This window comes from Salvelinus sp. IW2-2015, linkage group LG17, assembly GCF_002910315.2.
Source record: "Salvelinus sp. IW2-2015 linkage group LG17, ASM291031v2, whole genome shotgun sequence".
In the NCBI taxonomy this organism is placed as follows: Eukaryota; Metazoa; Chordata; class Actinopteri; order Salmoniformes; family Salmonidae; genus Salvelinus; species Salvelinus sp. IW2-2015.
In genome coordinates, this window is record NC_036857.1 from 22,394,787 (window position 1) to 22,417,575 (window position 22,789).

The 22,789-nt window shown below is 42.9% G+C and overlaps 2 protein-coding genes across 4 annotated transcripts in view; one reads left to right on the forward strand and one right to left on the reverse strand.

Moving 5' to 3' along the window:
• Positions 1–1,568, reverse strand: part of LOC111976471 (kelch-like protein 12) — a 59,883-nt gene extending 58,315 nt beyond the window's left edge. The window contains exons 1-2 of one of the 2 annotated variants that reach the window (XM_070447960.1): positions 1,399–1,568; positions 1,032–1,120 (exon numbers count right to left, since the gene is read on the reverse strand). The gene's annotated coding sequence lies outside the window, so the exon portion shown is untranslated. The remainder of the gene's footprint in view (positions 1–1,031; positions 1,121–1,398) is intronic. The other variant, XM_024005311.2, reaches the window with a different exon arrangement.
• On the forward strand, positions 855–21,102 carry LOC111976476 (ubiquitin-conjugating enzyme E2 variant 1). Of its 2 annotated transcripts, none has more exons than XM_024005321.2 (4): positions 855–946; positions 13,651–13,799; positions 14,158–14,283; positions 19,707–21,102. In XM_024005321.2, exons 1-4 carry the CDS (start codon positions 910–912, stop codon positions 19,851–19,853), a joined length of 459 nt encoding a protein of 152 aa, XP_023861089.1. In that variant the 5' UTR covers positions 855–909; the 3' UTR covers positions 19,854–21,102. The 2 variants fall into 2 exon arrangements, with proteins under 2 accessions (XP_023861089.1, XP_023861088.1); XM_024005320.2 differs by lacking the exon at positions 855–946 and adding an exon at positions 1,543–1,660.
• Positions 21,103–22,789: the final 1,687 nt, after the last annotated feature.

Here is a 22,789-nt window from a genome sequence, read left to right on the forward strand (position 1 = left end):
GCAGTTTATTAGGCTACAGATTAAGTTGTGAAAATGCACGGTATGAGCTTGATGCTCCTTTCCAATAAAATGTTGAGGTTCTTATTCTGGTGACATGATCGATGCTTTACTGCCGTTTGACAAATAAACATATTCTAACTCTTATGCATAATCTCATGTGTTGTAGACTAAACTACCAGCAGAGCCTACCTGCGAGCTATTTATTTTTATTTAACCTTTATTTAACCAGGTAGGCCAGTTGAACAAGTTATCATTTACAACTGCGACCTGGCCAAGATAGAGCAAAGCAGTGCGACACGAACAACACAGAGTTACACATGGAATAAACAAACGTACAGTCAATAACACAATAGAAACATCTATATACAGTGAAACGTTGGCTAGAGGCACGTTTGCTTTGTAACGCAACATTTTTTTGTGACAAAACATTGAACATTCGATTTTTATTCAGTACATGAAAACTTTGTGTGCACTACGTCATCACGCACTGCTTTTTATCCCCCCAAAAAAATTGTTTGGTGGATAAACATACCACTGTTGGGAAAATGCACATTTTCTTTATGCATATTTTAGAATATTTGCATGAAAACCTGTTGCCAATTGGATGGAAACCTAGCTATTGACCTCCATAGAGTACCACAGTATGAGTTATAATACCTAGCAGTCAAAACAGGAAGAGGTTCCAATCATGTTTCCACCATTCATAATTTTTCCCAGAGAGGATTTTAGAAACACTTAAAATAAGGGCTGCGTTTTGTGTAGGCTTACAATTGCGTGATGTTTTGATAACCGTGTGAATCTCTCTAGGACAAGGTCACTTATCAATATATTCACCTGTATTTACCCCCCTCAATAAAATACAACGCCAATTAGCTGCTAACGTGGTTATCATAAAGAACTACAAATGCCATGATGATCTGGACGAGACTGCCGAATCGATGCAAAGGTAAGGATCTCTAGATTAACTATCTGTTAGCTAAATGTAGTAATTCATACGTTTGATGGGAAAAAATTGTAAATTGACACAATACCTGTTAACAAAGGCGTCAGCTAGAGATGGCGTGCAGGGATTTGTAGTCTTGCATGATGTCTACTTTGATGCTAAGTAGAATTTTCAAATCTGCAAGTAAATAGAGATGAATATATTGATAAAAGTCACCTTGTCCAAAAGAGATTTACCTGGTTATCAAAACGTCACACCAGGATAAGCCTACATGAAACACAGCCCTTATTTGAAGTGTTTCTAAAAGTCCCTGTGGGAAAAAATTATGGTAGAGAAACGATTGGAACCATTTCCTTGTTTGACCTCTAGGTTTTATAGTATTATGATACCTCCACTGTGGGGCTCTATACAAAAACTCCTTGCTTGGTGAGCGAAAAAATACGAAAAAACGCTACCTGCTGGAAAATACAGTTATCTCTCTCGCTTCACCTCTTCCTCTGCTATTAGCTTATTCTTTTTTGAAATATATGCCATTGTCAAATGAACTACCATTGTCTGTAAATAAAATTTAAAAAACGCCTCTTTCGTTGCGTTAGTATTGGGGGTGGGTAAATCTCGAGCAAGCGCGTTCCCATCTCTCCGCTCCCCTTTAACCAACCATGGTTACGTGTGCGCTCCCGCTACTAAGCGACAAGATGGCGGTCGCCGCCGGATCAGGTAAATTATTCAGATAAATAAACAACTACCACATTACTTATTCCATGTAACAGTCAATAAACGTTTGTTGATGAAGTGTACAAGCGTTCCATGTTGCAATATATCTTACAGAAATGCTCAAGTATTGCTTCTTTTTTCAAAACATTGCTATACATAGCTAATAGCTAGCGAAATTAGCAAGCTAACACCTGGTATCTGCCAGCTGACAAGGTTTTTTTGTCTTGTAATTTCCATAGTGAATTGAAACTAACAGGACATGTCAAATTCCGTTGGAACCTATCCATACATAGTTACCCATACATTTAACGCTAAATCTAACTCATTTAACATGGCAAAATAACTCGCCAACCTGTGTCGACTGATCAATTGCCGCGTCATTCATCAGGCGTTGTTTTTAGCCTGTAACTAGCTAACGTTTGCTAACCACTCTAATTCGTGTTGCAAACTAGTTAACTGCTCACATTAGCTTCCACATCCAGAACGTCATTAGTAAGAAAGCTACAAGCTAGCTCATTATTCGCTAGTCGCAGGAGTAGGTCGAGCTGGCTGAGTTGTCTTGAGGTAGTTGACTAACTATATATGAACGGTTTCAGTACGCGTTAGCCTGAACGACACGATTTGTCAGTGATTTCGTGAGGTAATTTTAGCTAACTTGTCAGTCACATTGACTTGTAGTAGTTAGCTACCTATCTTAAGTTATGTTGGAAATATGGCTATATTACATTGTATGTAGAAATAGGCTTTCTATTTAACTATGATGGCATCAATCAGCTAGCAAACGTTAGCTCACTCATCAGAATTTAGGCCAGACCCGTTTTGGCCTAAGAACTGAAATGGCTAGCAAACGTTAGTAAGAATTGTCTACCCACATATTTCTTCGGATTGCTTTACGGGCCAGTAACGTTACAAATTGAATTAGCTAGCTATATATATTATATATATATATATATATATATATATATATATATATATATATATATACACACACGCCTAGTTAATAATCAATTATGAACCCAAAATAGTCAAGGGTTTTACTAACTTTGGTTTACTAACTTTGGTTGGGTAGTGATAGTGGGGTAATTGATGCTGAGTGGTCTCTATAAATGTTACACGTATCTGATTAGCTTAATTATACACTAACAATCCGTTTTTATTACCAAAAACAATATAAGCAGAAATGCTGTAATTTGTAAAATGGAAGTTAAATGCCACATTACCAGATAGCTATGACTAGGAATTTAGCAGAACATTTCGAGAACCTCCGTGTCAATGGGTCTACCCACTAAATCTGCCCTGAGTTATTGCTCACCTCTGCACCCAATAATATAACAATGACTAAACTTAGTGGATACAGTTCAGCAAGGAGCCACGAGTAACCCACTAATCAATCCCATTGATATACTGTTTCCCCTGTGGTATACTCTAGTGATGGGAAACTGAAGCTTTCTGAAGTCTTTGGGGCTTTCACCAAATTGTGCTGAAAATGTTAATTACTCTGAGCTTTTAACACAATGCACATTAGTGACAGCTGCTGGTCAGTAATGAAAATCAGCGTTTGATGTTTTATATATACGTTTTTTCCACTATTCGTCAAATCGCCATGTGCAGCGGTTAGTTGCGAGTCTTCATAGCCTACACTGAGTTACCATTGCAGGTTCGCACCTTTATCATGCTTCCAATTTTTAGCTGTGAACCCCCCTTTTTTTGCTGTCAAAAATGTAATTTTGGTCATTATTTAGCATGCTTAAGATCGGGAGTTGAAACAAATTATTTCCCCATGTAACTTTTTGCAGAGTGGCACCAGAATTCAATGAAAACACGTCTTAACTTTTTGTAGTTAATAAATCCAATGTGAAACGTGATAACTATAGTATCTTTAATTTGCATTGAAAAGGATAATCCATTCTTCTAATTAAAAATCTCTCCCTTATTTCTGAATCACTAGGGGTGTGTCGATCTCGTCATACTCATTCGTAAACGTGTCCGTTTCTTCATACTTGATACTTGTAATCAGATTTACTCGTGATCGGAAAACCCGGAAGTGCGCTTTAAATGCCCGTAGAGCCCATACCTTAAGTGCGCATTACTGTGCTATCACTCAGTGCATCTCAGAGCACATCGTTATCTTCCTTCATTCACACACCGGCCAAACCTGGACGACGCTGGGCCAATTGTGTGGCCCCCTATGGGACTCCCAATCACGGACGGTTGTGATACAGCCTGGATTCGTGTCTGTAGTGACGCCTCTAGCACTGAGATGCTGTGCCTTAGAACGCTGTGCCACTCGGGAGCCCAAGGCAGTGCCAGTGGCGTTCCAACTGACTACAACATTTGAACTTGAGATGACGAAGAATGTTTTAGGCCTACCAAAGTTACTCCTAGAATTGAACAATATAATGCTTATCTGTATAGAAAATTAACGAATTAGCCTCCTTCTGTACGCCTTTATAAGAAATGCATGTCGGTGTCATAGCATGCAGCCGGCATATCGCTCTCTACGGGGCTAGGCCTAAGCATCTCTAACTTCTTTATATATTTTTTATTTTAAAGTCCTACAGTGAACTTCTAAGCCTATGCATTTAGTGGACAATTTTAGGTAAGTAGAAAATAAATTGGCTACAAAATGTTGAAACACAAGAAATCGTGTTTTTGTAATTTGTTAAAGGACACTTTCTTGTCTGCATCGAAGTATCAGTCCTTGTACCTAGCATCGAGCATGGTGGTGACACATTAAAGAGGCTCAGAGAGAATGCCACCGAATCGCTTGTTCACAACCTCTAGTAGAGTACCTTTGCAAGTTTTAACCCCACGGTCTGTGTCGCCAGTTTTGTTGAGCAGGCGTTTCAATGCCATGACCAAGGGTATCACGTCTGCTGCAGACGCAGTTGATGAGATTATTTCTCGAGTCAGTTGTTTGAATGGATCTAGGAGTGTGTTTGTATCAAACATGTTCTCAAATGCCATTGAAATTGCAGCACATTCTTGAGCATGAAATATAACTTTCCTCAGTACGGAATCCTTGTCGACCCACTGTGCTGACAGACTCAGCATGCTCATTGGGCTGACATTGCTGGTCCAAATGTCAATCGGGAAGCTAATAGCAGTGACGCCCATAGCAAGTAGCTCGTGGATGTGCGTTTCAACAATACTGTGTAACTCCGGTAGGGTAACATCTGAAAATAGTGCCTACTTGGTAGTGTGTACCGGGGCTTGACCAGTTGGCGAAAGCCAACATCATCCACAACAGATAACGGTTGATTGTTAAGGGCAATGAATTCCATTTTCTTGGCGTTTTTAATGGATTTCGCCTGAGTTGTCTCTCTGAAAATTTCTTACTCTTTCAAATGACTTCTTGACTTGAACTTGTTTAGTTGTTGGAAGTGTGCGCCTAGTTTTTTTTCTGCTTTTGTTCTAAGTAGTCGCTGAACGTCTGGGGGTGATGCACTTTCAAATGAGTAATTAGGTTTGTGGTATTGAAAGACTTCACTTTCTCCCCTCTGGTATCTTCCTTTGGAACCTCAAAATAGATCCACACAGCAGACATTGTGAGCTAGGTTAGGAATTCTGTGTTGAAAATGGAGCGCTGTATTTTTCTTGGCGTCGGTACGTCATCTACCTACGTTATAATGTAATCCAAGATGGCGTAGCAGTCGGACGTGTTTTGTCTTGTCTTGTCCCGTGTAAATAGTCCTCGTATTTTTCGTATACATTTCGTATATATTTTAATTTCACTTTCCATCTAGGAACTGAATATACATTCCTACATTCCGCCTCACCCAATGTGGTACGGACCTGCTATTTTTTATACTTTAGAACCGTAACCCCAATCAGAAGCTAGCCAGATAACTAGCTACTAGCTAGTAGTCAGTTAGCCACTGCTGCGGTCTTCACCCTCACTCGGACACAGCCAGCTTCAGCTCGGCCAATACCTGCCAGTCTGCAAGCGCGGATATCAACCCAGAGCATATAGGACTGCTTTTTCTCTACCACATCAACCGGATTCCTGACGCAAGCTCTGGACAATTACACCGTATCATCACAGCTAGCTAGCTGCAACCAGTGGCTACTACTGGCTAACACCTCTGTCCCGAAGCAAGCACCAGTTAGCCTTGAGCTAGCCTCGAGCTAGGCCCATCTGCCGGCTAGCCGAAGAGGTCTACCAGCGAATTCTTGGGCTACAATACCTCTTTTGCCAATTGGACTGGACCTTTTTTGCCGACACAGAGCCCTGCCAATCCATCACAACTGGTCTAAACCAGCTACAAGCTAATTTAGCCGTTTATTTGCCGCTGCTAGTAGCTTTTACCTTCTGCACAGACACCAGCCCTGTATTAGCCTGGATATTACTCACCAATTACCAGCATCGGACTGTCTCTCGCAACAACGCCGGATTCCTGCCGAATCCCTGAGCCACTACTTCTGATCCTCACAGCTAGCTCGCAGCTAGCGCAGCTAGCGCCACTGCCACGAAGCTAGCACCAGTTAGCAAACACAATTCTACAATTCACAACCTCTCTTTCGCCATCCGGCTTGGATTCTCTGTCGACACGACCACGTCTGAGCAGACCCCTCCGTCTGAGCAGACCACCCCCGGGCTACTAACTTTAAACGCCGCGTGCTAGCTTAGTGGAGGCCTCCCTGCTCCATCTACGGCTGCCCCCTGGACACTATGATCACTTGGCTACATAGCTGATGCCTGCTTGACTGTCCATTAATTCACGGTACTCCATTCTGTTTATTTGTGTTTTATCTGTCGGCTCTGTGCTTTAACTCAGGATCTGTGTGTAGTTAACCGACCCTCTCTGCCAGTCGTCGCCATTTTACCTGTTGTTGCTGTGTTAGACTAGCACCCTGTTATTGCTGCTGTTATCTTACCTGTTGTTTTAGCTAGCTCTTCCCAATCAAGACCTGCAATCACTTTATGCCTATTGTATGTCTCTCTCAAATATAATATGCCTTGCATACTGTTGTTCAGGCTAGTTATCATTATCATTGTTTTGGTTTGCAATGGACCCTGTAGTTCCACTCTCCGTACCTCTGACACCTCCTTTGTCCCACCCCCCACACATGCGGTGACCTCACCCATTGAGACCAGCATGTCAGAGATACAACCTCTCTTATCATCACCCAGTGCCTGGGCTTGCCTCCGCTGTACCCGCGCCCCACCATACCCTGTCTGCACATTATGCCCAGAATCTATTCTACCACGCCATAAATCTGCTCCTTTTATTCTTTGTCCCCAACGCTCTAGGCGACCAGTTTTGATAGCCTTTAGCCGCACCCTCATCCTACTACTCCTCTGTTCCTCGGGTGATGGAGGTAAACCCAGGCCCTGCATGTCCCAGTCACCCCATTTGTTGACTTCTGTGATCGAAAAAGCCTTGCCTCATGCATGTCAACATCAGAAGCCTCTCCCTAAGTTTGCCTTACTCACCGCTTTAGCACACTCTGCAACCCTGATGTCCTTGCGTGTCCGAATCCTGGCTTAGGAAGCCACCAAAAATTCTGGGATTTCCATACCAACTATAACACTTTCCGTCAAGATAGAACGCCAAAGGGGGAGAGTTGCAATCTACTGCAGAGATAGCCTGCAAAGTTCTGTCATACTTCCAGGTCTATGCCCAAACAGTTCGAACTTCTAATTTTAAAAATTAATCTCTCCAAAATAAGTCTCTCACTGTTGCCCTGCTACCGACCCCCTCAGCTCCCAGCTGTGCCCTGGACACCATCTGTGAATTGATCGCTCCCCATCTAGCTTCAGAGTTTGTTCTGTTAGGTGACCTAAACTGGGATATGCTTAACACCCCGGCAGTCCTACAATCCAAGCTTGATGCCCTTAATCTCACACAAATCATCAAGGAACCCACCAGGTACAAACCTAAATCCGTAAACATGGGCCCCTAATAGAACATTATCCTGACCAACTGCCCTCCAAATACACCTCTTGCTGTCTTCAATCAAGATCTCAGCGATCACTGCCTCATTGCCTGTATCCGCCACGGGTCCGCGGTCAAACGACCACCCCTCATCACTGTCAACGCTCCCTAACACTTCTGCGAGCAGGCCTTTCTAATCGACCTGGCCCGGGTACCCTGGAAGGATATTGACTCATCCCGTCAGTTGAGGATGCCTGGTCATTCTTTAAAAGTTACTTCCTCACCATATTAGACAAGCATGCTCCGTTCAAAAAATGCAGAACCAAGAACAGATATAGCCTTGGTTCACTCCAGACCTGACTGCCCTCGACCAGCACCAAAAACATCCTGTGGCGAACTGCAAAGCATCGAAGAGCGCCCCGCGATATGCAACTGTTCAGGGAAGTCAGGAACCAATACACGCAGTCAGTCAGGAAAGCAAAGGCCAGCTTTTTCAAGCAGAAATTTGCATCCTGTAGCTCTAACTCCAAAAAGTTCTGGGATACTGGAAAGTCCATGGAGAACAAGAGCACCTCCTCCCAGCTGCCCACTGCACTGAGGCTAGGTAACTCAGTCACCCCCGATAAATCGTGATAATCGAAGACTTCAACAAGCATTTCTCAATGGCTGGCCATGCCTTCCTCCTGGCGACTCCAACCTTGGCCAACAGCCCCGCCCCCCCCCCGCTGCTACTCGCCCAAGCCTCCCCAGCTTCTCCTTTACCCAAATCCAGATAGCAGATGTTCTGAAAGAGCTGAAAACCTGGACCCATACAAATCAGCTGGGCTTGACAATCTGGACCCCTATTTCTGGAAACTGTCCGCCGCCATTGTCGCACCCCCTATTACCAGCCTGTTCAACCCTCCTTCGTATCATCTGAGATCCCAAGGATTGGAAGCTGCCGCGGTCATCCCCCTCTTCAAAGGGGGAGACCACCCTGGACCCAAAACTGTTACAGACCTATATCCATCCTGCCCTGCCTATCTAAGGTCTTCGAAAGCCAAGTCACAAACAGATCACTGACCATCTCGAATCCACCGTACCTCTCCGCTGTGCAATCCGGTTTCCGAGCCGGTCACGGGTGCACCTCAGCCACGCTCAAGGTACTAAACGATATCATAACGCCATCGATAAAAACATTACTGTGCAGCCGTCTTCATCGACCTGGCCAAGGCTTTCGACTCTGTCAATCACCATATTCTTATCGGCAGACTCAGTAGCCTCGGTTTTTCTAATGACTGCTTGCCTGGTTCACCAACTACTTTGCAGACAGAGTTCAGTGTGTCAAATCGGAGGGCATGTTGTCCGGTCCTCGGCAGTCTCTATGGGGGTACCAAGGGTTCAATTCTCGGGCCGACTCTTTTCTCTGTATACATCAATGATGTTGCTCTTGCTGCGGGCGATTCCCTGATCCACCTCTACGCAGACGACACCATTCTATAACTTTCCGGCCCTTCCTTGGACACTGTGCTATCTAAACTCCAACACGACTTCAATGCCATACAACACTCCTTCCGTGGCCTCCAACTGCTCTTAAAACGCTAGTAAAACCAAATGCATGCTTTTCAACCGTCGCTCCTGCACCCGCACGCCCGACTAGCATCACCACCCTGGACGGTTCCGACCTAGAATATGTGGACATCTATAAGTACCTAGGTGTCTGGCTAGACTGCAAACTCTCCTTCCAGACTCATATCAAACATCTCCAATCCAAAATCAAATCAAGAATCGGCTTTCTATTCCGCAACAAAGCCTCCTTCACTCACGCCGCCAAACTTACCCTAGTAAAACTGACTATCCTACGATCCTCGACTCGCGATGTCATCTACAAATAGCTTCCAACACTCTACTCAGCAAACTGGATGAGTTTATCACAGTGCCATTCGTTTTGTTACTAAAGCACCTTATACGACCCCCACTGCGACCTGTATGCCTAGTCGGCTGGCCCTCGCTACATGTTCGTCGTCAGACCCACTGGCTCCAGGTCATCTACAAGGCTATGCTAGGTAAAGTGCCGCCTATCTCAGTTCACTGGTCACGATGGCTACACCCACCCGCAGCACGCGCTCCAGCAGGTGTATCTCACTGATCATCCCTAAAGCCAAACCTCATTTGGACGCCTTTCCTTCCAGTTCTCTGCCTGCCTGCGACTGGAACGAATGCAAAAATCTCTGAAGTTGGAGACTTTTATCTCCTCAACAACTTTAAAAATCTGCTATCCGAGCAGCTAACCGATCGCTGCAGCTGTACATAGCCATCTGTAAACTACCCACCGAATTTACCTACCTCACCCCCCATACTGCTTTTATTTATTTACTTTTCTGCTCTTTTGCACACCAGTATCTCTTCTTCTTAGCACATGATCATCTGATGATTTATCACTCCAGTGTTAATCTGCTAAATTGTAATTATTCGATTTATTGCCTACCTCATGCCTTTTGCACACATTGTATATAGATTCTCTTTTTTTCTACCATGTTATTGACTTGTTTATTGTTTACTCCATGTGTAACTCTGTGTTGTCTGTTCACACTGCTATGCTTTATCTTGGCCAGGTCGCAGTTGCAAATGAGAACTTGTTCAACTAGCCTACCTGGTTAAATAAAGGTGAAATAAAAAAATAAAAATAAATATAGGTATGCACGTCAGCTTTGACATCGGTTTTTGACATCAGCGTTGAACTTGACTTTGGGCCGATGTTGGCATTTTTAGCTAATATCGCCTGATTCCGATATGCTTACCGATTTTTATATTGTGCGTCTCTAGTTATTAACCGGTTCCCATGCTTTTAAAATAACTGTTCTTTTCCTGGACAGTATAGATCACTTTGGAACTGGACCAGTTCCAACCCCTGCTTAAGACAGAAGCTTATACTTTACTCAATACAACTAATTGTTTAAACAGAAATGTGCAGAATGTGTGGTCACATAAAAAGATCCACAGAATAATATGCCTCCACCGGGTTTCAACCCCATTCCCTGTCATCTGAGTGTTCTGGACCCCGACTCCACCTGTTGAACTACTGTTCAGGTGATGCTACATGAAAAAATCCGAACATTGTAAGTACGGTGTCCCGTAGTGGTCGATGTTTGAAAGCAGCTTTAAATGCGTGGGATGTCACAGTTTGCAACACAAGGTTTGAAAAACCATGTGATCAAACAAAGCTAAGGACGTCATTGATCACGTCATACTGTTACTTTGGAACGAGCATCGGTACGTTGTCGGATCAGTAGTGCTTTGAAAACTGCATTGGAGTGCCGGTATCAATCATCCCATCACTACTATATTCATAACTTGTCTAATGCAAAATTCTTACTAACTTCTGTAGGCCTATCTACAGGTTTATGGACAGCTGTTGAGTGTAGTTCAGGTGGTTATGAAAAACAGCTGTTCTCTGGAGCTGCTTAAAGGGACTTGACTAGTAGGAAGCAGAATCTGCATAGCAGCCTCATATTGGCTACTACCAGACACTTGGTCAATGGACCAGGTACAGGTGTGATTGACAGATGACGTTACCAATGTCAGTGGCAACTAGGCACAGGTGAACTGTTTTGGTACAGCTTGAGGTGGTCTGACCCACTAGACCTGTTTTGCAGTCAAAGTTAGCCTATCGCTCGTCTTGTATGGCTTGCAATCAACAAAAACCAGACAAAACCTGGCAAGTGCTGCAATAACAGTTCAAAGGGCACTATAGAAGAATCGAAAAGCTTGCCTTGGTGGGTAACTGACAAATGCATTGAGTATACAAAACATTAAGAACACCATAGACACCATAGGCATCCGGCGCTGACCGAGATGGCCGCCTCGCTTCGCGTTCCTTGAAAAATATGCAGTATTTTGTTTTTTATGTGTTATTCCTTACATTGGTACCCCAGGTAATCTTAGGTTTCATTACATACAGTCGGGAGGAACTACTGAATATAAGATTAACGTCAACTCACCATCGTTCCAACCAGGAATATGACTTTCCCGAAACGGATCCAGTGTTTTGCCTTCCACCCAATACAATGGATCTGATCCCYGCCGGCGACCCTATGCGACGCRGTAAAAGGGGCAAACGTAGCYGTCTCCTGGTCAGGCTTCGGAGACGGGCACATCGCGCTCCACTCCCTAGCATACTACTCGCCAATGTCCAGTCTCTTGACAATAAGGTTGATGAAATCCGAGCACGGGTAACATTCCAGAGAGACATCAGGGATTGCAACGTGCTCTGCTTCACGGAAACATGGCTAACTCAAGAGACGCTAACGGAGTCGGTGCAGCCAGCTGGTTTCTTCACGCAATCGCGCACAGAAACATACATCTTTCTGGTAAGGAGAGGGGCGGGGGTGATGCCTTATGATTAACGAGACGTGGTGTGATCATAACAACATACAGGAACTCAAGTCATTCTGTTCACCTGATCTAGAACTCCTCACAATCAAATGTCGACCGCATTATCTACCAAGGGAATTCTCTTCGATTAAATCACAGCCATATATATTCCCCCCAAGCAGACACATCGATGCCCTGAACGAACTTTATCTGACTCTTGTGTAAACTGAAACCACATACCCTGAGGCTGCATTCATCGTAGCTGTGGATTTTAACAAGGCTAATCTAAAAACAAACTCCCTAAATTCTATCAGCATATCGATTGTGCTACCAGGGCTGGTAAAACCTGGATCATTGTTATACTAACTTCCGCGACGCATATAAGGCCCTCCCCCGCCCTCCTTTCGGAAAAGCTGACCACGACTCCATTTGTGTGCTTCCAGCATACAAACAGAAACTAAAAACAACAAGCTCCGCGCTCAGGGTCTGTTCAACGCTGGTCCGACCAATCTGATTCCACGCTCAAGACTGCTTCGATCACGCGGATTGGAATATGTTCCGCATTGCGCCTCCAACAAACAACATTGACGAATATGCTGATTCGGTGAGCGAGTTCATTAGAAAGTGCATTGACGATGTCGTACCCACAGCAACGAAAGATCATCAAGGACAACAACCACCCAAACCACTGCCTGTTCACCCCGCTATCATATCCAGAAGGCGAGGTCAGTACAGGTGCATCAAAGCAGGACCAGAGACTGAAAAACAGCTTCTATCTCCAGCCATCAGACTGTTAAACAGCCACCACTAACATTTAGCAGGCCGCTGCCAACATACTGACTCAACTCCAGCCACTTTAATAATGGGAAGTGATGGAAATTATGTAAAAATGTACCACTAGCCACTTAAACAAAGCCACTTTAATATAATGTTTACATACCCTACATTACTCATCTCATATGATATGTATATAACTGTACTCTATATCATCTACTGCATTCTTGCCATCTTTATGTAATACATGTATCACTAGTCACTTTATAAACTATGCCACTATGTTTACTACCCTACATTACTCATCTCATATGTATATACTGTACTCTATACCATCTACTGACCATCTTGCCTATGCCGTTCTGTACCATTCACTCATTCATATATCTTATGTACATTTCTTTATCCCTTTACACTTGGTGTGTATAAGGTAGTAGTTGTTGGATATTGTCTAGGTAGATTACTTGTTGGTTATTACTGCATTGTCGGAACTAGAAGCACAAGCATTTCGCTACACTCGCATTAACATCTGCTAACCATGTGTATGTGACAAATAAAATTTGATTTGATTTGAGACTGACCAGGTGAATCCAGGTGGAAGCTATCTTTTATTGATGAAGGGGAGGAGACCGATTTAAAGAAGGATTAAAAAATGTTTAGCCTTGATATAATTGAGACATGGATTGTGTATGTGTGCCGTTGACGGTGAATGGCAAGTCAAAATGTTTCAGAGCTTTTGAACGGGTATGGTAGTAGGTGCCAGGCTCACCAATATGCCTGTTTAATGCTTTCGACAGTTTGTAGAGTCCATGCCCCAAAGAATTGAGGCTGTTCTGAGAAAAAAGGGGCGGGGTGCAACGCAATATTAGGAAGGTGTACCTAATGTTTGGTATTCTCAGTGTATATTGAACCTAATCGGGATGTGTACTGTTTTTGTTTTGTCTTTCAATCCTTTCTGTTTTCTGTGCTTGACTCTCACACTAACAGGCGTTAAGGTTCCTCGTAACTTCCGGCTGCTTGAAGAGCTGGAAGAAGGTCAGAAAGGTGTGGGGGATGGGACAGTGAGCTGGGGATTGGAAGATGATGAGGACATGACCTTGACAAGATGGAGAGGGATGATCATTGGCCCTCCTAGGGTGAGTAGGCTACTCTGATCCACAGGCTTCCACCAAGTTTGGTTCCCTGGCGTTGTCCAGAAACAACTCCAAGTGCTGACCACACTAGGCACTTGTGGCAACCTGAGAGGTTTGGACAGATGTAAGCAATATGGAAAAAATTCCACCTAGAATATCAAAGAGCAAGGTGGAGTTTTAACCATAATGCTAAATCTATCCAATCCTCTCAGTTTTTCACAAGCTTCTACGGAGTAGGGACTAGAGTTTGTTCCTGGATAAGGCCACTGTTTCCTAATGTAGACGTTCTGTATAACATGCTATCAGGAACCTTTGTCTGGCCTGCCATGATCACTGATGTGTTTTGTATGTCATTTTTCAGACAATCTATGAAAATAGGATGTACAGTCTGAAGGTTGAATGTGGTCCCAGATATCCAGAGGCACCACCGTTTGTCAGATTTGTGACAAAGATCAACTTGAATGGTGTGCACAACTCCAATGGCGTGGTAAGTAAACCTGTGTGGCTGGCCTTTTTTGCTGTTTAATAAAATGCTGTAAATCCTGCAAAATGTTTCAATTTATGAAGGAAGATGTTGGAAAATATCTCCTTTGTGTTGTAGATATTTTTTGACATATGTTTGAAGATTTGGTTATGTTAATTGAAGTGAATGACTGATTTAAATTGCCCCTGGCTGCTATAATAAGATGGAGTTTAGTGCAGAGCTAACATGCAGTTGGATGACTGGTACACATAACATACACATGGGTTTTGTTGTAGATATGTGGTAGTAGAGTAGTGGCGTGAGGGGGCACACTTAATGTGTTGTGAAATGTAATGTTTTTAATTATATCTGCCTCACTTTTCCTAGGGTCCAACATAATTAACTGCTGCCTTGGCAGCTGCTAATGGGGATCCATAATAAATACAAATGCCTACTAAGTTTAGGTCACATTACAGACAGGAAATGTCACATGCAATAAGAGTCCATTGCTATTTCAGACGACAGTACTTTGCTTGAACTTTACTAAATATAGTTATACATGATCATATATAATGTAGGTTCTGCAGGATAGGCTATTCCATAGGTTGCATTGAAGTAGACTTACTGTGCCTTTGGGAAAGTATTCAGACCCCTTGACTTTTTCCACATTTTAAGTTACAGCCTTACTCTAAAATGTATTAAATCGTTTTTTCCCATTATCAACCTAGAAACAGTAACCCATAATGACAAAGCAAAAACAGGTTTTTAGAAATGTTTGCTAATTTATCAACTCAGCAAAAAAAAGAAATGTCCTCACTGTCAACTGCGTTTATTTCCAGCAGACTTAACATGTGTAAGTATTTTTATGAACATCTCAAGATTCAACAACAGACGTAAACTGAACAAGTTCCACAGACATGTGACTAACAGAAATGGAATAATGTGTCACTGAACAAAGGGTGGTCAAAATCAAAAGTAACAGTCAGTATCTGGTGTGGCCACCAGCTGCATTAAGTACTGCAATGCGTTAGAGGTCGACCGACTATGATTTTTCAATGCCGATACCGATTATTGGAGCACCAAAAAAAGCAGATACAGATTAATCTGCCAATTTAAAAATAAAAATATGTTTTATATATATATATTTGTAATAATGACAACTACAACAAAACTGAATGAACACTTTGATTTTAACTTAATATAATACATAAATAAAATATATTTAGTCTCAAATAAATTATGAAACATGTTCAATTTGGTTTAAATAATGCAAAAACAGTGTTGGAGAAAGTAAAAGTGCAATATGTGCCATGTAAAAAAAGCTAACGTTTAAGTTCCTTGCTCAGAACATAAGAACATATGAAAGCTGGTGGTTCCTTTTAACATGAGTCTTCAATATTCCCCTGTTAAGAGGTTTTAGATTTGTAGTTATTATAGGAATTATGACGTTTTCTCTCTATACCATTTGTATTTCATATACCTTTGACTATTGGATGTTCTTATAGGCGCATTAGTTTTGCCAGCCTAATCTCGGGAGTTGATAGGCTTTAAGTCATAAACAGAGCTGTGCTTCAATTGCGAAGATCTGCTGGCAAACGCAGGAAAGTGCTGTTTGAATGAATGCTTACGAGCCTGCTGCTGCCTACCACCACTCAGTCAGACTACTCTATCAAATCATAGAATTAATTATAATATAATAAACACACAGAAATACGAGCCATAGGTCATTAATATGGTCAAATCCAGAAACAATCATTTTGAAAACAAAACGTTTATTCTTTCAGTGAAATACGGAACCGTTCTGTATTTTATTGAACGGGTGGCATCCATAAGTCTAAATATTGCTGTTACATTGCACAACCTTCATTGTTACGTCATAATTATGTAATATTCAGGCAAATTAATTAGTCTTTGTTAGGAATAAATGGTCTTCACACAGTTCGCAACGAGCCAGGCGGCCCAAACTGCTGCCTATACCCTGACTCTGCTTGCACAGAACGCAAGAGAAGTGACACAATTTCCCTAGTTAATACTGCCTGCTAACATGAATTTCTTAACTAAATATGCAGGTTTAAAAAAATATATACTTGTGTATTGATTTTAAGAAAGGCATTGATGTTTATGGTTAGGTACATTGGTGCAACGTCAGTGCTTTTGTCGAAGTAGGCTGTGATTCAATGATAAATTAACAGGCACCGCATTGATTATTTGCAACGCAGGACAAGCTAGTTAAACTAGTAATATCATCAGCCATGTGTAGTAAACTAGTGATTATGTTAAGATTGATTGTTTTTATATAAGATAAGTTTAATGCTAGCTAGAAACTTACTTTGGCTCCTTGCTGCACTCGCGTAACAGGTGGTCAGCCTGCCACACAGTCTCCTCGTGCAGTGCAATGTAATCGGCCATAATCGGCGTCCAAAAATGCCTTTTACCGATTGTTATGAAAACTTGAAATCGGCCCTAATTAATTGACCATGCCGATTTAATCGGTCGACCTCTACAGTGCATCTCCTCCTCATGGACTGCACCAGAATTGCCAGTTCTTGCTGTGAGATGTTACCCCGCTCTTCCACCAAGGCACCTGCAAGGTCCCGGACATTTCTGGGGGGAAAGGCCCTAGCCATCACCCTCCGATCCAACAGGTCCCAGACATGCTCAATGGGATTGAGATCCGGACTCTTCGCTGGCCATGGCAGAACACTGACATTCCTGTCTTGCAGGAAATCACGCACAGAAGAGCAGTATGGCTGGTGGCATTGTCATGCTTCAGGGTCATGTCAGGATGAGCCTGCAGGAAGGGTACCACATGAGGGAGGAGGATGTCTTCCCTGTAACGCACAACGTTGAGATTGCCTGCAATGACAACAAGCTCAGTCCGATGATGCTGTGACACACGCCCCAGACCATGACGGACCCTCCACCTCCAAATCGATCCGCTCCAGAGTACAGGTCTCGTGAAACGCTCATTCCTTCGACGATAAACGCAAATCCCACCATCACCCCTGGTGAGACAAAACCGTGACTCGTCAGTGAAGAGCACTTTTTGCCAGTCCTGTCTGGTCCAGCGACGGTGGTTTGTGCCCATAGGCAACGTTGTTGCCAGTGATGTCTGTTGAGGACCTGCCTTACAACAGGCATACAGGCCCTCAGTCCAGCCGCTCTCAGCCTATTGCGGACAGTCTGAACACTGATGGAGGGATTGTGCATTCCTGGTGTCATCGGGCAGTTGTTGTTGCCATCATGTACCTGTCCCACAGGTGTGATGTTGTAACACGTGGTCTGCCACCTGCGAGGACGAGCAGCTGTCCCTCCTGTCTCCCTGTAGCGCTCTCTTATGTGTCTCACAGTACGGACATTGCAAATTATTGCCTTGGCCACATCTGCAGTCCTCATGTTCCTTGCAGCATGCCTAAGGCACGTTCACACAGATGAGAAGGGACCTGGGCATTCTTCTTTTGGTGTAGAATGGCCTGCGGTGTCCTAAGTTTTCATAACTGTGACCTTAATTGCCTACCGTCTGTAAGCTGTTAGTGTCTTAACGACCGTTCCACAGGTGCATGTTCATTAATTGTTTATGGTTCATTGAACAAGCATGGGAAACAGTGTTTTAAACCCTTTACAATGAAGATCTGTGAAGTTATTTGGATTTTTACGAATTATCTTTGAAAGACAGGGTCCTGATAAAGGGCAGTTTCTTTTTTTGCTGAGTTTGTTTATATATAAACTATGACATTTACTTAAGTTTTCAGACTCTTTACTCAGTACTTTGTTGAAGCACCTTTGAAAGCATTGTCTTATTGTGTATGACGCTACAAGCTTGGCACATCTATATTTGGTGAGTTTCTCCCATTCTTCTCTGCAGATGCTCTCAAGCTCTGTCAGGTTGCATGGGGAGTGTTGCTGCACAGCTATTTTCAGGTCTCTCCAGAGATATTCGATCAAGTTCAGGCTCTGACTGGGCCAAGTACGTGCTCTGGCTTCCGGACATTTAGAGACTTGTCCCGAAGCCACTCCTGCATTGTCTTGGCTGTGTGCTTAGGGTCGTTGTCCTGTTGGAAGGTGAACTTTAACCCGCTCCAGAGCAGACTGGGGCTTTCATCAAAGATGTCTCTGTACTTTGCTCCGTTCATATTTCCCTCAATCCTGACTGGTCTCCCAGTCCCTGCCGCTGAAAAACATCCCCACAGCATGATACTGCCATCACTATTCTTCACCTTAGGGAAGGTTTTCATCCAGGCATGATGCTTGGCATTCTGGCCAAAGAGTTGAATCTTGGTTTCATCAGACCAGAGAATCATGTTTGTCATGGTCTGGGAGTCTTTAGGTGCCTTTTGGCAAACTCCAGGCGGGCTGTAATGTGCCTTTTACTGAGTGGCTTCCATCTGGCCACTCTACCATAAAGGCCTGATTGATGGATTGCTGCAGAGATGGCTGTTCTTCTAGAAGGTTCTCCCATCTCCACAGAGGAGCTCTGTCAGAGTGACCATCGGGTTTTTGATCACCTTCCTGATCCAAGGCCCTTGTCCCCTGATTGCACAGTCTTGGTGCTTCCAAACTTCCATTTAAGAATGATGGAGGCCACTGTGTTCTTGGGGACCTTCGATGCTGCCGATTTTTTTTATTTAATTTATTTTTTGTACCCTTCCCCAGATCTGTGCCTTGACAGAGCCTGTCTCAGAGCTCTACGGACAATTTTTTTTCGACCTCATGGCTTGGTTTTTGCTCTGACATGCACTGTCAAGTGGGACGTTATATAGACAGATGTGTGCCTTTCCAAATAATGTCCAATCAATTGAATTTAGAAGAAAAAGAAACGCACACCTATTTAGGCGAGGTGCTGGCTAGCGGAGTAGAAAACTTGAAAATAAAAGAGAGCCGCACACTCTAGGAGCTCAGATGCAAAAATATTTAATATACCAACGTTTCGACAGGCAAGCTGTCTTCATTAGGGTACAGCTTGCCTGTCGAAACGTTGGTATATTAAATATTTTTGCATCTGAGCTCCTAGAGTGTGCGGCTCTCTTTTATTTTCAATCAATTGAATTTACCACAGGTGGACTCCAATCAAGTTGTAGGAACATCTCAAGGATGATCAATGGAAACAGGATGCACTTAAGCTCAACTTCGAGTCTCATAGCAAAGGTTCTGAATACTTATGTAAATAAGGTAGCTCTGTTTTTTATTTAGTATACATTGGCAAAAATTTCATGCTGGTTTCACTTTAACGTTATGGTGTATTGTGTGTAGATTGATGAGGGGAAATAAATTATTTAATCAATTTTAGAATAAGGCTGTAACGTAACAAAATGTGGGTACAGTCAAGGGGTCTGAATACTTTCCGAAAGGCACTGTATCTGCATTTTACACCCATTAAAAACCTGATTGATGTGAGAGTGTAATTGAGGTGTGACAATGTTTCTCTCTCCTTGTTCCCTGTCCTGCAGGTTGACACACGAGCAGTGTCTGCGCTGGCCAAGTGGCAGAACTCATACAGCATCCGTGTGGTCCTGCAGGAGCTCAGACGACTCATGATGTGCAAGGAGAACATGAAGCTCCCCCAGCCACCAGAGGGCCAGATCTACACCAACTGAACCCATGTTACTACTCTCCTCCTTTTCCCCCTCTTTTGTTTTCAGTCATCCTTTCACCCCATCTACCACCTCCCTCCTTTTTTCATTCAGGTGCCTGCCAACACTCAAGCGTACACACACACACACACACACACACAGATATAGGGATGTACATGTATGCACGTGTACATAAACACATAGACATAGGAACATACATGTGTGCGAAAGCGTATGCAGACATACACGAACATGCAATCACTTCTGTATGCGCCATTCCTAGGCCCTGGCCCCTCCCCTCTTCCATCACTGGAGCTCTGGTTGGCCTAAAGAAGACTAGGCAGGCGGAGTCATCGGTCCACACCAGACCTGATCATTCGAATACTGTACATCTTAATCTTTTTTTATTATTATTTGTTATAAATGCAGATTGTACAATAACATAAATAATCTTGAGTGTACATTTTGTGTGCTGCCTTTTTGTAATAGAGAAAGAACCCCAGCCAGTCCTTACTTGTTTATAATTCACCAATTATGCGATTATTTGTGGATGTTCAGTGCCAAATATAACTGAGATACATTTTCTTATCAGGTTCTAAACATAATCCAACCAGTCAATTACCTTACCTCCCCATTGATTTAGAGAGCTTGACTCAACAAATGTGAAAATATTTAGTGTTTTTCTGGGCTTTGTGCATGTTTGTATATAGTATAGCAATCTATTTACCATATCCACTGGAAATGCATGTGACTGCAGCAGCTTATGGCAAGATGCCTGAAGTAGTAAGGCCTTCATGCTGTCACTTTGGTCAACACTTGTGTGGCCATGACACAAGCAACCACTGATATTACGCCTCCCATACCCAGTAATGTTTTAATTCATAAGTGTAATGGGGTGTATAAACTCAATACAATAAAATTTGCCAGCTGATAGGGTTCATACAGCAGAAAACTTGAATTAGCTACCTCTTTCGGTCCTTAGTTATAGGAGAGTAGAATTGACCAGTTTTCTTCCCCCATAAATCTTGCATCATGCCTTCACACTTGTGTATAGTGTCTAGAGTCCTATGGTTCTAACCACCTGCAGCCATTTCCAATGTTTGTCTTAGCTTACTAGAGTCATTGGGTTTAAGGTCATTCATACACTGTTATGAAACTACAGTGATTGTACTTTTACACTATCTTTGTCTGTACATGATCTTATGTATAGTGTTTACGTTTGTTCCCTTTGAGTGAGCTTACCTAACATGCAGTAAATCTCAGTGTGACCAGTTTTCTGACTATTTCTCTCAGTAATGGTGGTGGCTAGTTTGATTTTATAAAGTACAATATTACAAATATGCTCCTCTTGAAGTGGGATCGGAGGAAATAGTATACATCAAAAGGGTGCAGTCCTATTAGCTTAAGTTCAGCGTTTAAAATTCTGTGGACATAGTTCCCCTTGTGCAAATTGTAAAATGGCTTACGTTGCATTCAGAAAGTATTCAGACCCCTTGACTTTTTCCACATTTTGTTACGTTACAGCCTTATTCTAAACTGGATTAAATAGTTTTTATCCCCTCAATCTACACACAATAGCCCATAATGACAAAGTAAAAACAAGTTTTCAGAAATGTTAGCAAATGTATTAAAAATAAAACACTGAAATATATTTACAGTACATAAGTATTCAGACACTTGACTCAGTACTTTGTTGAAGCACCTTTGGCAGTGATTACAGCTTCGAGTCTTCTTGGGTATGACGCTACAAGCTTGGCACACTTGTATTTGGGGAGTTTCTCCCATTCTTCTCTGCAGATGCTCTCAAGCTCTGGCAGGTTGGATGAGGAGCGTCGCTGCACAGCTATTTTTAGGTCTCCAGAGATGTTAGATCAGGTTTAAGTCCGGTCTCTGGGTGGGCCACTCAAAGACATTCAGAGACTTGTCCCGAAGCTACTCCTGCATTGTCTTGACTGTGTGCTCGTTGTCCGGTTGGAAGGTGAACCTTTGCCCAAGTCTGAAAACCTGCTCCAGAGCACTCAGGATTTCAAGGATCTCTCTGTACTTTGCTCCATTAATCTTTTCCTCAATCCTGACTAGTCTCCAAGTCCTCACAGCTGAAGAACATCCCCACAGCATGATGCTGCCACCTCCATGATTCATTTTAGGGATCATGCCAGGTTTCCTGCAGACGTGACGCTTGGCATTCAGGCCAAAGAGTTGAATATTGGTTCTCATGGACTGAGTACTTTAGGTGCCTTTGGCAAACTCCAAGTGGGCTGCCGTGCCTTTTACTGAGGAGTGGCTTCCGTCTGGCCACTCTACCATAATGGCCTGATTGGTGGAGTGCTGCAGAGATGATTGTCCTTCTGGAAGGTTCTCCCATCTCCACAGAGGAGCTCTGTCAGAGTGACCATCAGGATCTTGGTCACCTCCCTGACCAAGGCCCTTCTCCCCCGATTTCTCAGTTTGGCCGGCGAGGCCAGCTCTAGGAAGAGTCTTGGTGGTTCCAAACTTTTTAACATTTATTTTATTTAACCTTTATTTAACCAGGTAGGCCAGTTGAGAACAAGTTCTCATTTACAACTGCGACCTGGCCAAGATAAAGCAAAGCAGTGCGACAAAAACAACAGAGTTACACATGGGATAAACAAACGAACAATCAATAACACAATAGAAAAATCTGTATACAGTGTGTGCAAATGAAGTAAGGAGGTAAGGCAATAAATAGGCCAATAGTGGTGAAGTTATTGCAATTTACACTGGAGTACACTGTCAACTGTGTGCCTTTCCAAAACAGGTGTGTGCCTTTCCAAATCATGCCCAATCAATTTAATTTACCATAGGTGGACTCCCAAGTTGTAGAAACATCTCAAGGATGATCAATGAAAACAGGATGCACCTGAGCTCAGTTTCGAATATCATAGCAAAGGGTCTAAATACTTATGTAAATAAGGTATTTCTGTTTATATTTTTAATAA